General features: G+C 48.2%; 1 protein-coding gene across 2 annotated transcripts in view; it reads right to left on the reverse strand.

The window, feature by feature from the left end:
- NCAPG2 (non-SMC condensin II complex subunit G2) overlaps window positions 1-17,324 on the reverse strand; it is a 265,879-nt gene that overhangs the window by 162,403 nt on the left and 86,152 nt on the right. For both annotated transcript variants that reach the window (XM_075315453.1, XM_075315452.1), the window contains exons 5-6: window positions 16,070-16,227; window positions 3,670-3,804 (exon numbers count right to left, since the gene is read on the reverse strand). In XM_075315453.1, the coding sequence (XP_075171568.1) occupies window positions 3,670-3,804; window positions 16,070-16,227 (293 nt within the window). The remainder of the gene's footprint in view (window positions 1-3,669; window positions 3,805-16,069; window positions 16,228-17,324) is intronic.

Consider the following 17,324-nt stretch of genomic DNA (forward strand, 5'->3'; position numbering starts at 1 on the left):
ATGGTCTGAATTATCTGATAAGAAAAATCCAAGGCTCTTAGCACTGCAGCTTCAACATTATGTTAACTTGAGGTACAGAAAATTCTGGTGGAAGAGAGAGCACTGGGAAAGCAGGTCTGGATGACCCAGAAGATTCCAAGGGGCATCTGAAAAGGTTGATCACCTCTGCATACCAGAATCTTCTGTTCCGGTCTGGAGCTACAAGGTTAACCTGCACGCTTTCCGCTTTGATCTTTTTGATCAGTCTGGGTATCCGAGATCGAGTGTGAAGAAGAGCTACTGAAGGCTGAAAAAAAACAGGACCGTGCCAGGGTGTCGGAGTCAATCAAAATAGAAATAGTTCTGGCACACTAGAAAAGCTAGTGTGCCAGAACTATTTCTATTTTGTTTAGGGTGTCGGAGTTGACTGCGAGAGGGTCGTGAGACGATTTGAACGGAGGGAATTTTCTGTTCATCCTAGACACCATCAGACAATGTTATAAGTTCCCTATCGTTGACATATTTGATTGAAGATGGTGGGATTCAGTGACCATTCCCTTGCGGAAACTCCTTCACGGTTTAGGAAGTCAATTGCCCAGTTCAGCAAGGTGTATAGCTATAATCGCCAAGTTACTTTGCAGTGCCCATCACAGAATCTGGGAGATATCGGTCATGACCACCGGACTTTGAATTTCACTCTGATGGTTGATGTACGCCATGGACGAGATATTGTTAGGCTGGATGCAGACAGGACAGCTCAATTGGAGATCCTGCCAATGAAGAAGAGAGAAGCGAATGATTCATAGATAAAGGATGTTGCTGGGAAGACAGGTCTCTTGAGCCCCTCAACGTCGAAGAATGGTGAAATTCTAGAATACAGCCAATGGATCAGAAGGAAAAAATCTTCCACAGAGAATGAGAGGGAATGCTGCCACCAAGTCAGAGACTGTTTGATCCTTGGGAGGAAAAAGGATCTCTCAATCCAGAACTGGCTTGTCCCAATGAGATAGGAAGGCAAGCTGGAGGGGGTCTGGTCTGCAAAGGGGATCACTTCAAAGGCAACTACCATCTTGCCCAAAACATTCATGCAAAAGTGAAGGGCACATGGGGAGCGGCATCTGAGGGAATTTGCTCCATCATGGAGATCTAAATCTCTCCAAACATCTTGTCTTCAGGGAGAAAGACTTTTGCTTGGATGGTATTGAATAGCATCCATAGAAAGATTATTAGCTGAACCAGGATCAGAGAAGATTTTGACTCATTGATGACCCACAGAGATGGGATCCAGGATGATTTGGAGACTCTCATTGCACATGTTAAAGGATGGTGCCTTTCTGAGAATGTTGTCTAGGTAGGGCATGACAAGGGTCCCCCTGGCAAGAAAAAAGGTCATGACTGCAACTATGATTTTTGCATAAACTCTGGGTTCTATGGCCAGCTCAAGGGAAGAGCCACAAATTGGAAGTGGTACTGTTGGACTGCAAAACAGATAAAATTCTTGTGGACTGGAACGATGGGAGTGTTAAGATCGGCATCCTGGATGTCCACTGAGCAAAGAAATTCCTCAGGTCCCATGGGGGAAATTACAAAATAGAGAGACTCAATTTTCAAATTGTGTAGGCGAACTATGTCAAAGAGGGTAGCAACCGTAACGCATAACAGTACATTGTATATAGAGAAAAAAAAAATATGCTAACACAAAGGGATCACCTTTAAAAGAAAAAAATATGAATTTTATAATACAAACAGGAGCCAAAACACAATTAAAAAGAGGGTTAGGAATTTGGAGAACGGGCAGAGAGCGAACAAGAGACAGTGAAAAGAGAAATAAGGATGCCAGTGAAATCAGATGGCTGTGAGGAAGGAACACTGTCCGTCTGACGTAGCAGAGACTACTCGATCCTGATGTAGTCCGTGAAGGGTCATCTTGGAGGCTGATGCAGGGAGCTTAATTGTGAAAAGCTGTTGAAGGATGAAGAATTTGTGGTCCAGAAGTGAGGTTGTTGGTTGAGAGCTCACAATATGACTCCAACCAGGAGGAAGAGGGGAGAGCTGGAAGACGTCTAAAAAAAACCCCAAAAACCTCCAGGGCATTATTATTGATTGGCCACCAATAATGAGTCCTGAGAAGGGCCAAAGAGAAAAAAGGGCAGATCTGAAAGACAAGAGAGAGAACCCCGTGCAGCTGTAATTGGCCGACAATAAGGAAGACTCAGGCTGAAAAGGGGGGGGGGAAGCAGCCGAGAGTGAGAGAAAAACCCGCTTACAACTAATAGGGAGAACGCTGGAGGGTGTGTGGCCAGGCACACGAACTAGGGCCAAGGAAAGCTGGGACCTAAATTTTGAAGGGAGTCTGTAGGGCAAGGAATGAGTGTTGCCGAGAACGGAAGCCCTTACTGCCTGGGAGCTAGAGCCTGAGAAGGAGGGCCGAAAAATCCAGAAGCCCCATCTGCCAGGAACCTGTTAAGAAGGTGAGTACTTAAACCTGATGATGGGGTCCCAACATCCTCTTTGTAGGTATGAAGAAGGCCATCAGGAGTCCCAGGAAGAAATCTTTGAAATAAGGTAGTGTCTTCTTTCTCAGTGTGCGCTTCACTATGGTGAACGAGCGGGCCTGAGATGGATGGCAAGTACAGTAAGCCTGGGTTGACCCAACGCTCTTCATGCATTAGGGAGTTAGGGTCCTACTGCATAGACCAGAGAGGATAAAGTGTGACATTTTTAGCAATGTACTCTAAGTCGGGTGACAGAGTGCAATTTTCACTCAGTTTCCCAGATCACAAGCTGCATCTCAAATAAAAAGGTAAAACATTTAAAAAAAAAAAAAAAAAAACCTAAAATGTAGAAACGATTCTGTTAACAGCCCAGTGTCTGCCTCCTACTGACACTAAGCTAAAACTGATTAGCTGGTTTCCTGTTGGTGGGTGTAACCTGATGAAGAGTTAACATTTTTTTGCCTATACTTAAGGGTGCTTTACACGCTGCAACATCACTAGAGATCTCGTTAGCGATGTTTCACGCCAGATCGCAGATGCGATCTGCCGTGTCACATCGCTAATGAGATCGCTAGCGATGTCGCAGTGTGTAAAGCACCCTTTAGCCTCCTAGTGCCAGCAGCACACACCCCATGATTCCCCGTGTCCAATGAAGTGATTGAGAAACCAAGATGAATAGTGACAGTGTGCATATTGTACTGTAGGTGTTTTGACAATCTGCAGTTCTAAAGAGTGACAGCAGAAACGTATGTTGCTCCTTGAAAACCCCTTTAAAAATCTTATTGAAATGTACATAGAAGAAAGCCTGTGTGTTTGAAGTTTTTAATTACTGTCTATATAGAATGATATTTTTTTTTATTTACGATCTACTGCCTTCCTAACATGTCCTGTCTATTGGTGGAGAGCTGTATCCCAAAATCCAACATAATTGCTCAAAACACAGACTTGCAGCACCCTGCTCAGCAGACAGAAGTGCAGAGTTCTTGTATGACAGCACAGTGCAGTGTATGAAGCTGGTAAAAAGCTATAGGTGGGGGGTCTCAGGATACAGACCCCTACCAATCTGCGAAACGTTAGGAACAAAGTAAACGATAAAAAAACAAAAATATCAGGACGGTACCCTCTAACAAACATATACATTATTATGATTTTAAAATATATAGCCGTCATTCTAGTGCAATAGAGACACGATTACCTCTTCTCTTCTAATGTGGTTAATACTCCTAAAACACTGAAGTAACAAATTCTTCACGTCGCTGCTCTCAGCCGAAGTGTAATCAAAGCTCAGAAGAGATGAATGCAGTTGCCACAAGCGAGTGATGTCTGCGACCTGGTAATGAAAAACTCATTTCAAAATCTGATGCGATATCACAAAGGTGAAGGGCTGACATCTGAATATAATTTTAACACATTTTTATAAAAATTAAAATGCAATTCACAGCAGGGTAGGAATAGGCTTCTTGGCATTTGTGAGGATTACATTTTCAATTTTCCAAATTTGGAATACTAAGGAATACGTTCTGTTAAGAGCTCGCTATTCATGAAGAGGACGTACACTCATTATAATTATCAGACAATACAGAGGACTCAAGTGCGAGAACCTATATTCACATCGATCCCTTTTCTCTACAGTATACCGTATTTTTCAGACCATAAGGCTGCTTTCACACATCCGGCTTTTGCAATGCGGCACAATCCGGCACTTTGCAGGAAAACCGCAACCGGTTTTTTTTTGCTGCCGGTTGCGTTTTTCCTGCATAGACTTTAATTAGTGCCGCATTGTGCCGCATGGGCTTGCGTTCGGTCCGGCTTTTGCCGCATGCGGCAGATTTAGCCGATGCGGCGGCCGGATGGAACGTTCCCTGGCACGTTTTTTGCTCCGGCAAAAAAAAACGCATCGCGCCGCATCCGGCGCTTTTCCCAATGCATCCCTATGGATGCCGGATGCGGCGCGATGCGGCAAAAAACCGCATCCGGCCGCCGCATGCGGTTTTTGCCACTGCGCATGCTCAGTAGCATGCCGCAAGCGGCAAAAACCGGACCGGCCGCATGTAAAAAACTTATGCAAAGGATGCGGTGTTTTCACCGCATCCGTTGCATAGGCTTCACAGCCGGATTGAGGCGCAGAGCTCAAGCCGGATGTGTGAAAGTAGCCTAAGACGCACCCTGGTTTTAGAGGAGGAAAATAACATTTTAAGCAAAAAATGTGGAAATGACATGCTGTTATGGGGCAAGGATCTGCTGCTGACACTGTTTTGGGGGTAATGTCCCCAAATTCTCTACTAAAAGGTACCCCATCCTGATAATGATCCACTGCCTTGTATATTATCCCCATCCTTGTATATATGTCCCCCATCCTGGTATAGCCACCATCCTGCTATATACCCCCAATCCTGCTATATACCGCGATCCTTCTATATACCCCCATCCTGCTATATACCCCCATCCTGCAGCACACATAAAAACCAAACATGTATACTCACCTTTCCTCACTCCACGCAGAATCGCTCATCTTCCTGTCTGTGCCAGCAGCAGTGCTGCTGACCTGTGTGGAGCCGTGCGCACAGCGATGACGTCATCACTGTGCACAGCGCTCTCCACACACATCAGCAGGCCGGCAGATTGGAGGACACCGCGATGTTGCAGGGATCAGTGGCCGGTGAGTATACTTATTCACTGCCCCCGACGCTGATGATGATACGTACGGGGCAGTGAATATAGCCACACATGTTCACTAGAGGCTGTAGGAGCCAGGGATGATCACACGGGTCAGCTGTTTAGTATGCGCGTACTCCCCACCCACCTGTCAGTGCTGGCTTCAGGGCTGAGAGATGATGGGCGTCGGGATGCAGTGCATATGTAATGAGGCTAATGAGAAGGCCCACGTGGTCATGGTAGGCGCTGCTACAGCTTACTCCTGCCTCTGATGACCCCTCTCTACCACCACCGCACCCCCCTTCCCCGCAGCCATCGGACTAGGACGCACCCCCCACTTTCCCCAAAAATTTTGGGGAAAAAAAGTGCGTCTTGTAGTCCGAAAAATACGGTACATGCTAATAACATGGTCAGCCAGCGTGTAGTGCAATGGAAGCAGGTGGAGCATCCTGACAAACAGGAGGCTGATGTAACAAACAGCCCCATATTAATCCATACACAGTTATAGTAAACTGCCCTGCTGGACTGGGCTGTGGAGTCGGAGTCTGTGTCCATTTTGGTGGAGTCTTAGTTGGAGTCGGTATAAAATGGACAGATTCCTAAAATATATAATAAATTGGGGAACAGCGGTTCACTGTATTATGCGATGAATATTTTTTCATAAAAATTTGGGAAACTAATGAAATGTCAGTTCTCTTCCTGATCAAAGGATCTCAGCTTTTTAGTTGAGTTGAATCTGTGCTGTACTTCAGCTACATGATATAAGGAGTGATGTTACCATTTTTTTACGGTAAATTTATCACAGACATGAGTCATGCACAGCTGAAACAAGAAGTTTCCCTCCGCTCACTATAAAGACACATCTGCAGGTTTTTATCACTATCTGACATGAAACCAGAATAAACCTTTCCCGATTTAGGTCAATTAGGAACCAAAATGATCTATATTTGCCAAATGTCAAAAATAATGACAAAGAGAGAGAGAATGTTTTAAGGCATTTTTATTACTTTCTGCAAAGTCAGATGTTTACATACAATAATAGTACTATACCGTTAAACAATATGGGACAGCCTCTATGAGGTCATCATGTCTTTGGAAGCTTCTGATAGGGTTATTGGCAATATCTGAATTAATTAGAGACACAGATGTGGATGTATTTTAATGCACACCTGAAACACACTGCTTTTTTATGTAGCATCATGGGAAAATCAAAAGAAATCAGCCAAGATCTCAATAAGAGAATTGTAGACTTGCACAAGTCTGGTTCATCCTTGGGTGCAATTTCCAGGTACCTGAAGGTGCCTTGTTCATCTGTGTAAGCAATTATACACAAGTACAAACAAGATGGGAATGTCCAGCCAACATACCGCTCAGGAAGGAGATGGGTTCTGTGTAACAGATGAATGTGCTTTGGTCAGACATGTGCATATCAACCCAAGAACAAAAGAAAAAGACTTTGTGAAGATGCTGGCGGAAGTTGGTAAGATTGTGTCATTATCCACAGTGAAACGAGTATTGTATCAACATGAGCTGAAAGGCCACTCTGCCAGGAAGAAGCCATTACTCCAAGAGAAACACAAATGCCAGATTACAGTTTGCAAATGTGCGCAGAAACAAAACCTTGCATTTTGGAGACATGTCCTATGGTCTGATGAAACTAAACTTGAACTGTTTGGCCATAATGACAATCGTTACGTTTGGAGGCAAAAGGGAGAAGCTTTGATGCGCAAGAACACCATCCAAACTGTGAAACATGGGGGTGGCATCATCATGTTGTGTGGTTGTTTTGCTGCAGGAGGGACTGATGCACGTCACAAATTAGATGGCATCACGAGGAAGAAGGGAATTTTGTTTACTTACCGTAAATTCCTTTTCTTCTAGCTCCAATTGGGAGACCCAGACAATTGGGTGTATAGCTTCTGCCTCCGGAGGCCACACAAAGTATTACACTCAAAAGTGTAACCCCTCCCCTCTGCCTATACACCCTCCCGTGGCTCCTCAGTTTTGGTGCAAGAGCAGGAAGGAGGAAACTTATAAATTGGTCTAAGGTAAATTCAATCCGAAGGATGTTCGGAGAACTGAAACCAAAGAAACAATTGAACAACAAGCCCGAAGGGAACAGGGGCGGGTGCTGGGTCTCCCAATTGGAGCTAGAAGAAAAGGAATTTACGGTAAGTAAACAAAATTCCCTTCTTCTTTGTCGCTCCATTGGGAGACCCAGACAATTGGGACGTCCAAAAGCAGTCCCTGGGTGGGTAAAAGAATACCTCGATAAATAGAGCCGACACGGCTCCCTCTTACAGGTGGGCAACCGCCGCCTGAAGGACTCGCCTACCTAGACTGGCATCTGCCGAAGCATAGGTATGCACCTGATAATGTTTCGTGAAAGTGTGCAGACTAGACCACGTAGCTGCCTGACACACCTTCTGAGCCGTCGCCCGGTGCCGCAATGCCCAGGACGCACCCACGGCTCTCGTAGAATGGGCTTTCAGCCCCGAAGGAAGCGGAAGCCCCGAAGAACGGTAAGCTTCAAGAATCGGTTCCTTGATCCACCGAGCCAAGGTTGACTTGGAAGCCTGCGAACTCTTACGCTGACCGGCGACAAGTACAAAGAGTGCATCTGAACGGCGCAGGGGCGCTGTGCGAGACACGTAGTACCGGAGTGCTCTCACTAGATCTAATGAGTGCAAATCCTTTTCACATCGGTGAATTGGATTAGGACAAAAAGAAGGTAAGGTGATATCCTGATTGAGATGAAAAGGAGATACCACCTTAGAGAGAAATTCCGGAACAGGATGCAGAACCACCTTATTCTGGTGAAAAACCAGGAAGGGGGCTTTGCATGACAGCGCTGCAAGATCCGACACTCTTCGGAGTGATGTAACTGCCACTAGAAATGCCACCTTCTGCGAAAGACGTGATAAGGAGACATCTCGCAGCGGCTCGAAAGGTGGTTTCTGAAGAGCCGTTAGCACCCTGTAAAGGTCCCAGGGCTCTGGTGGGCACTTGTAAGGTGGGACTATGTGGCATACTCCTTACAGGAACGTGCGGACCTGCGGGAGCCTGGCCAGGCGCCTTTGAAAAAATACTGAGAGCGCCGATACTTGTCCCTTGAGAGAGCTTAGTGACAAACCTTTGTCCATTCCAGATTGAAGGAAGGAAAGAAAAATGGGTAAGGCAAAAGGCCAGGGAGTAAACCCATTCACAGAGCACCAGGACAAGAATATCCGCCAAGTCCTGTAATAGATCTTGGCGGACGTCGGTTTCCTGGCTTGTCTCATAGTGGCAATGACATCCTGAGATAACCTTGACGATGCTAGGAACCAGGACTCAATGGCCACACAGTCAGGTTGAGGGCCGCAGAATTCAGATGGAAAAACGGCCCTTGTGACAGCAAGTCTGTGCGGTCTGGAAGGGCCCACGGTTGACCCACCGTGAGTTGCCACCCATCCGGGTACCACGACCGCCTTGGCCAGTCTGGAGCGACGAGAATGGCGCGGCGGCAGTCGTACCTGATCTTGCGTAATACTCTGGGTAGCATCGCCAGAGGAGGAAACACATAAGGTAGTTGAAACTGCGACCAATCCTGTACTAATGCATCCGCCGCCAGAGCTCTGTGAACTGCGGAGATGGTGGATGCTGTGGCTTCCACCCACTGCAGAATTCGCCGTACTTCCTGTAAGGCTTGACGACTGCGAGTGCCGCCCTGGTGATTGATGTAGGCGACTGCAGTGGCGTTGTCCGACTGGATACGGATCTGCCTGCCCTCCAGCCACTGATGGAACGCCAATAGGGCTAGATACACTGCCCTTATCTCCAGAACATTGATCTGAAGGGAAGACTCCCTCGGAGTCCAGGTCCCCTGAGCCCTGTGGTGGAGAAACACTGCTCCCAACCCTGACAGGCTCGCGTCCGTGGTGACCACAGCCCAGGTTGGGGGCAGGAAGGATTTTCCCTGCGAAAGAGAAGTGGGAAGAAGCCACCACTGAAGAGACGTCTTGGTTGCCAGGGAAAGAGAGACATTCTTGTCGAGGGAAGTCGATCTCTTGTCCCCCTTGTGGAGAACGTCCCATTGGAGTGGGCGTAGATGAAATTGCGCGAAGGGCACTGCCTCCATCGCTGCCACCATCTTCCCTAGGAAGTGCATGAGGCGCCTCAATGGGTGTGACTGACTCTGAAGAAGAGATTGCACCCCTGCTTGCAGAGAAAGCTGTTTGTCCAGTGGTAGCTTGACTACCGCTGACTGAGTATGAAACTCCATCCCGAGGTAGGCCAATGACTGGGTCGGTGTCAACTTGGATTTTGGAAAGTTGATGATCCACCCGAACTGCTGGAGAGTCTCCAGAGCGACGGTAAGGCTGTGTTGACACGCCTGCCGAGACGGTGCCCTGACTAGGAGATCGTTTAAGTAGGGAATCACCGAGTGGCCTTGGGAGTGTAGGACCGCCACAACGGATGCCATGACTTTGGTGAAAACCCGTGGGGCTGTCGCCAAGCCGAAAGGCAATGCCACGAACTGAAGGTGTTCGTCCCCTATGGCGAAACGCAAGAAGCGTTGATGTTCGGGTGCGATCGGCACATGGAGATAAGCCTCTTTGATGTCGATCGATGCGAGAAAGTCTCCCTGTGACATCGAAGCGATGACCGAGCGGAGAGATTCCATCCTGAACCGTCTGGTTCTCACATGTCTGTTGAGCAGTTTGAGGTCCAGAACGGGACGGAATGAACCGTCCTTCTTTGGCACCACGAACAAGTTGGAGTAAAAGCCGCGCCCCTGTTCCTGAGGGGGGACGGGAATCACAACTCCTTCTGTCTTCAGAGCGGGAGAGCCTGCCACCGACCGAGGATGCGGTTCGGGGATGCCAAGAGTCATGAGGAGGCCGCCTTGGAGGCAGTGCCTCCGGCCGCCTTTTGGGGGCGTGACTTAGACCGCCACGCGTAGGAGTTCCTCTGACCTTTCTCCGGCCTATTGGACGAAGAGGATTGGGACTTGGCGGAGGGGCGAAAGGACCGAAACCTCGATTGTATCTTACGTTGCTGAGGTCGCTTCGGTCTGGACTGGGGTAAGGAGGAGTCCTTTCCCTCTCATCCAATCGTTCTCCAAACAATCGGTCGCCAGAAAACAGCAAACCGGTTAGGAATCCCTTGGAAGCCGAGTCTGCCATCCATTCGCGCAGCCACATGGCTCTGCGGACTGCCACAGAATTAGCGGATGCGACCGCTGTACGGCTAGCAGAGTCTAGGACTGCATTCATGGCGTATGAAGAAAACGCCGACGCCTGAGAAGTCAAGACGCAACCTGCGGAGCAGAAGTACGTGTGACCGCATTAATCTCGGTTAGACAAGCCGAGATAGCTTGGAGTGCCCACACGGCTGCAAAAGCCGGGGCAAAGGACGCGTCCGTGGCTTCATAGATGGATTTCACCAGGAGCTCTATCTGCCTGTCAGTGGCATCCTTTAGCGATGAGCCATCTGCAACCGATACCACAGATCTAGCCGCCAATCTAGAGACTGGAGGATCCACCTTGGGACACTGAGCCCAACCCTTAACTACGTCAGAGGGGAAGGGGTAACGTGTGTCAGCAAGGCGCTTAGTACAGTGCTTGTCCGGAACCGCTCTGGGTTTCTGGACAGCATCCTTGAAGTTAGAGTGGTCGAAAAACGCACTCCGTGTACGTTTGGGGAACCGAAACTGGTGTTTCTCCTGCTGAGAAGCCGACTCCTCTATAGGTGGAGGCGGGGGAGATAGATCTAACACCTGGTTGATGGACGAGATAAGATCATTTACTAAGGCGTCCCCTTTAGGTGTATCAAGGTTGAGGGCAACGTCATGGTCAGAGCCCTGAGCTGCGACCTCCGCCTCGTCCTCCAGCCGGGAACCTGAGCAGCGTGATGAAGCTGATGATTCCAAGCGGGCCCGCTTAGCTGGTCTGGGGCTGTGGTCCGTGGAGGAGTCCTCCACGTGAAACCTAGAGCCCACCCCGGGAGCGCGCTGCGGCGTGGACCGAGAGGGACCTGGAGGCGCCGATCCAACAGTGTCCTTGGGTCTGTGTAAGGACCGGTCTGGACTGCAAGGCTTCTAGCAGCTTGGCAGACCATTTGTCCATAGACTTAGCCATGGATTGTGAAAGTGACTCAAAGGGCTTCTCAGCAAACACTGCAAACTCTGTCCCTGCCGCCTGGACAGTGGTAGCATGGGGGTCTACCTGAGCCGAGGGGCCCACAAGTGGTCGCGGCTCCGGCTGAGTCAGTGTAACAGGGGTCGAGCCTTGCTCACAGTGAGGGTAGGTGGAACCCGCAGGCAACATAGCCCCACAAGAGGTACAGGTCGCAAAGAAACCCTGTGCCCTAGCGCTCTTGCTCCTTGTGGACGACATGCTGTTCTGTCCCAGGAGAGTGATCACAGAGGGTATAAGGGAAGAGTATACAGCCCGGCCAAACAGAGATATATATATATATATAAAGATATATAATACGTATCTATTCAGGCAACCCAGGGGGACCGGCACCGGATGACCGGTGTGGCTTACCGACCGCTAAAAAGCGGCGTGTGTGTCCTCCAGATTCCCTGCTCCAGGTCTCCCAGCGGTGAAGAGCTCTTTCCTGATGATTCTCCAGCGCAGAATGTCTGAAAAAAATGGCTGCTGGAGCTCTCAGAGGGGGAGTGGAGCGGTGGGCGGCACCAGGAAAAAGTGCGGGAATCTAGGGTCCCTATTGTGATCAAAGAGGGGGGAGGAAGCATACAGGATGCTCCGGCCCTCACTGCCGACGTCAGGACGGCTGTCCCGCCCCTACCCTGACAGACAGGTCCGGGGGCGGGAGTCTTGCCAGTAGGCCGCAACTGAAGCCGGGGACTAAATTTATGACCGCGGCCGACAAGCAGGCGCGGTCGGGCGCGGAAGTCCCCCGGCTTTCACGGATCAGCAGCCGGTGTGTCCCAGGCAGCGTCCGGTCGGCTGTCCCGCCCCTACCCTGACAGACAGGTCCGGGGTCGAGATTTTTCAAGTAGGCCGCAACTGAAGCCGGGGACTAAATTTATGACCGCGGCCGACAAACAGGCGCGGTCGGCGCGGCAGTCCCCCGGCTTTCACGGCCTAGCAGCCCTTGCAGCGTCCGGGTGCCAGGCGCTCCATGAACCGTCCCCATGGGGACACAGAGTACCTGACAGATGCAGGGCCCGGTCCCTGATAACGAAAATACTCCGGTCCGGCAGATTCCACACAGGGGCTGCGGAGGGAGCACGGTCCCAGTACCTGGATGACCGCTCAGGATCCCACTTCTCCCAGAGCCCTCAAGGGATGGTGAAGGAAATACGGCATGAGGCTCCGGCCGTCGTACCCGCAATGGGTACCTCAACCTTAACAGCACCGCCGACGTAGTGGGGTGAGAAGGGAGCATGCCGGGGGCCCCGTGGGAGCCCTCTTTTCTTCCAACCGATAACATCAGCAGCTGCTGCTGACTAAAATGGGAATGCATGAGTGGATGTGTGCCTCCTTCCACACAAAGCATAAAACTGAGGAGCCCGTGAGGCACGGGAGGGTGTATAGGCAGAGGGGAGGGGTTACACTTTTGAGTGTAATACTTTGTGTGGCCTCCGGAGGCAGAAGCTATACACCCAATTGTCTGGGTCTCCCAATGGAGCGACAAAGAAAGAAGATTATGTGGCAATACTGAAGCAACGTCCAAAGACCTCAGCCAGAAAGTTAAAGCTTGGGCAGGAATGGGTCTTCCAAATGGACAATGACCTGAAGCATACTGCCAAACTGGTTACAAAGTGGTTTAAGGATAAAGTCAATTCTTTGGAGCGGCCATCACAAAGCCCTGAATGTTGATGTATGTAAATCACTATATAAGTACATAAATATTATATACCAGAAGGTTGCCCGATTCTAACGTATCGGGTAGTCTAGAATGTGTATGTAGGGTAGCAGATTGAATAATAATATAATCAGCAAGTCTTGAATAATGATGGTTCATTTCTTACTCGTTGGTCTCCCGCTGTGCAGCACGCATCGGCGTATTTGACAGTGAGAGACCAACAATCTGAATGGGCAGGGAGACGGCGTACACTGGTAACCATGTTACACAATTGGGTAACTATGCAAAGCGCTTTGCTTAGTTACCCGATGTGTACCATGGTTACCAGCGTACGCCGGCTCAAGCACACATGTGCCGGGAGCCGGGGGTAAGGTGGTAACCATGGTACACATTGGGTAACTAACGAAAGCGCTTTCCATAGTTACAGGATTGTGTACCATTTGTTACCAGCGTATGTCGGTAAGCTGATAATCATGGTACACATTGGGTAACTATGCAAAGCGACAGTGCTGGTTTATTTTTTGCTTGTTGGTCTCCTGCTGTGCAGCACGCATCAGCGTGTTTGACAGTGGGAGACCAATGATCTGAATGGGCAGAGAGCCGGGGTAAGCTAGTAACCATGGTACACATCGGGTAACTATGCAAAGTGGTTTCCATAGTTAACCAATGTGTACACTGGTTAACAGCGTGTGCCGGGAGCCGGGGTAAGCTAGTGGTTTCACACATCCGGCTTTTCTTGACTTTGTCGGATGCTGCGCGCCCCAGAGAAAATATGGGTCTTTTTAATAAAAATATTCTCTATATTTACTTCTCTCCAGCGATGTTGTCTCCGGCTCTGCTGCCTCCCGCTCCTTATCGCCGCTCATTATACTCACTGAATATTCAGTGCCCTGAGGAGCTGGAAGCAGGAACAGCGCTGGGGACTTCAGTGCCGGGGACCGCATCGCTGGGTGAGTGTACAGCAGAGTATGTGTGTGTGTGTGTGTGTGTGTGTGTGTGTACATGCATGTGTGCTATGTGTGTATGCGCACGGTGTATCCATGTGTGTCTGCTGTGTGTGTGTATACATGCATGTGCGCTATGTGTGTATGCGCTCGGTGTATCTATGTGTGTCTGCTATTTGTGTATATGTGCTCAGTGTGTGTGTATACATACATGTGCGCTGTGTGTATGCGCTCGGTGTATCCATGTGTGTCTGCTGTGTGTGTGTATACATGCATGTGCGCTATATGTGTATGCGCTCGGTGTATCCATGTGTGTCTGCTGTGTGTGTGTATATACATGCATGTGCGCTGTGTGTATGCGCCCAGTGTATCCATGTGTCTGCTATGTGTGTATATGTGCTCAGTGTGTGTGTGTATATACATGCATGTACGCTGTGTGTATGCGCCCAGTGTATCCATGTGTGTCTGCTATGTGTGTATATGTGCTCAGTGTGTGTGTGTATATACACGCGCATGTGCGATGTGTGTATGCGCCCAGTGTATCCATGTGTGTCTGCTATGTGTGTATATGTGCTCAGTGTGTGTGTGTGTGTGTGTGTGTGTGTGTGTGTGTGTGTGTATATACATGCATGTGCGCTGTGTGTATGCGCCCAGGGTATCCACGTGTGTCTGCTATGTGTGTATATGTGTTCAGTGTGTGTGCTATGTGTGTATGCATCGGTGTATCCATGTGTGTCTCTATGAATGTGTGTGTGTGTGTGTGTGTGTGTGTGTGTGTAACCGTACACTGTACAGGACAGTGGCTGCGCCGCAACTTCCTCGTCACATGAAAACACGTGATCGGAGGTTGTCGCGCGGCAACTGTAGTGTACACAGTGCACGGGAGCGCGCCGGATGCGACAAAGTGGAGAAAAGGTAAGCGACAGTGCTGACGTGTGCCGGGAGCCGGGGTAAGCTAGTAACCATCTTACACATCGGTAACTAAGGAAAGCGGTTTCTATAGTTACCCGATATGTACTATGGATACCAGCCTACGCCGGCTCCGGCACACGTGTGCTAGTGGCTTTTCTCCACTTTGTCTTGCGGTGTGGGCTTCGGATGCTGCAGCAGTCACCTGGGTGTCGGGCATCTCCGTGTGGGTTCAGGGAATGAGTGCGGGGGGACGGGGCCAGGGCGAGCATCCAATGCGTGAGGGGGCGGGGCCTGGCCAAGCGTCCAATGCGTGCAGGGTGCCGGGGCGAGCGGCCAATCCATGGGGGGCGGGGCCAGGGTGAGCCGACCGGCCAATCCGTGCTGAGGGGCGGGGCCATGCCGAGGCCAGCGGCCAATCCGCTGGTTGTCACCGTAAGGACACAATTTTGGAGACAGACAGACAGACAGACAGACAGACAGACAGACAGACAGAATAAGGCAATTATATATATATATTCTCTCAATCCTATTGAAACTTTATGGGCAAAGCTGAAAAGACAGTTCTGTCAGGAGAAATGGGCCCAAGTTCCTACCAGCTATTTTGAGAGGCTTGTGGAAGGAGATCCAAAACGTTTGACCCAAGTCATACAGTTTAAGGGCAACGGTACCAAATATTAATGAAATGGATGGAAACTTGAATTTGCAGAAAGTAATAAAAATGCCTTAAAACATTTTCCTCTCTCTCATTCTGGCATTTGGCAAATCTAAATAATTTTACCTAAAGCATTTCCCGCTTTAGGTCAATTAGGAACCAAAATTATTTATATTTGCCAAATGTTTATTCTGATTTCATGTTCGATAGTGAGAAAAACATGCAGATGTGTCTTTATAGAGAGTGGATGGAAACTTCTACTGTCAGCTGTACGAGGGAGTCGTAATTGGGAAATTGAGGAGTTGGAGGTTTGGCATACAGACTCCACAGCCCTGCTGCTGGGTTTTCCCATTGTTTAAGCATGTTACTATATGTCAACCCAGTCTGATCAGTGGAGGTCCGCAATCATTCTCTCCCCTCCTAACTTTAGGAAGCCACAGAATGAAAATCCCCTTAAAGTTTAACTCAAATTTTTTTTTAGCTCACGATGCAAGAAAAGGAGATGCACATTTACATTAGGAGGGTTAGACTTCTCCCACCTGTTCTTCATACCACTGTACATAAAGTGTGTTGGAGAGCAGGAAATACGGGAAGTTCAACAACTTGTTACATACCAAACGCTTTGCATCAAGTGACTTAGCCAGAAGCAAAAGAATAGCAGTTTTTCCAAATTCCTCCTTCCCTTCCAGTCCCTTTTTCCACCAAGTTTCACAAAGATGCTGGATAGCAACACGCACCCGAGACTCTGATATTGGCAAAGCGTTCAAAAGTTCTGAAAGGAAGTATAATGTTAGTTCTGGAAAGCAGAATGCACCAAGAAATGTGAGAATAGAATATGTTTTTCTATGTGCTTTTCTACTGTGAGAATACAATATATTTTTCTATATGCTTTTCTATAACCAAGTTTTCTTTTCTATATGAGTAACAAGATACTGTAAGCATGTGTACACTGCAGTCTGCCGATGAGGTCTAATACAAGGGAACAGAATGGAGATGTTGATAATGATGGCTGCACCTGAACTATTACTAGTGAGCTATGTGATAAGGACTTTGCGAGCTATGGCTGAAGAGAAAATCAAATCCCAAATATGGACAAACATCTCAGGTTTTCTTGCATATGCTTTTAATATAACCAATGGCATATTTAGTAATTTTGCTAAGAGATTAATCCATTATTGTTCCATAAAAAGGCTTGTGTATAACAAATAACGCACAAGGGGTGTGCACCTGCTCTTACTGAGAGGAGTTTATACCAGCTATCTCTGTGTGGTCTGAATTAGTTTGCTGGCAACTCGATAACTTTCGATTTCAGATTAAGCTGACATTTACTGGAAGAAGATTTTCTGAAACTGGAATTTTCTTTAAAAGAAATATTAACCAAGGAGAATTGAAAAAATAAACTGATACTTGTTGTTGTCCGGTCATATCTGTGCAAATTCCTTTCCAGTTTTATTTTTTTTTTATAGCCCGTATTTCTACTAGATATGGAAAATCGGCAGCAGGATTGCCTCCAGAATTGCACTCCACTTAAAGAAGACTCTTTTTTGTTCTTGCACCTCTCCATTTCTGAGATATGCTAACTCTTTTATATAAATCTGGTCTTTTCTCTTACTAAGGCTATGTTCCTACGATGACCTTTTGGTGAGTTTTTGATGCTACGTCAAAAATGTGTACATATATATATATACATATATATATATGTATATGTATATGTATATGAGAGAGAGATGCGTCTCCATCGGTCTCAATATAGGGTATGTTTCATAATGGGTTCCATCCGAAGCATGTATTTCAAAGATTTACAATCCGTGAAAAGAGTTGAGCTTAGAGCGCAGGATAAATGTGAGCAGAGCCTTACTGCTATCTTTG

The sequence above is a fragment of the Anomaloglossus baeobatrachus genome, chromosome 6 (assembly GCF_048569485.1).
Source record: "Anomaloglossus baeobatrachus isolate aAnoBae1 chromosome 6, aAnoBae1.hap1, whole genome shotgun sequence".
In the NCBI taxonomy this organism is placed as follows: Eukaryota; Metazoa; Chordata; class Amphibia; order Anura; family Aromobatidae; genus Anomaloglossus; species Anomaloglossus baeobatrachus.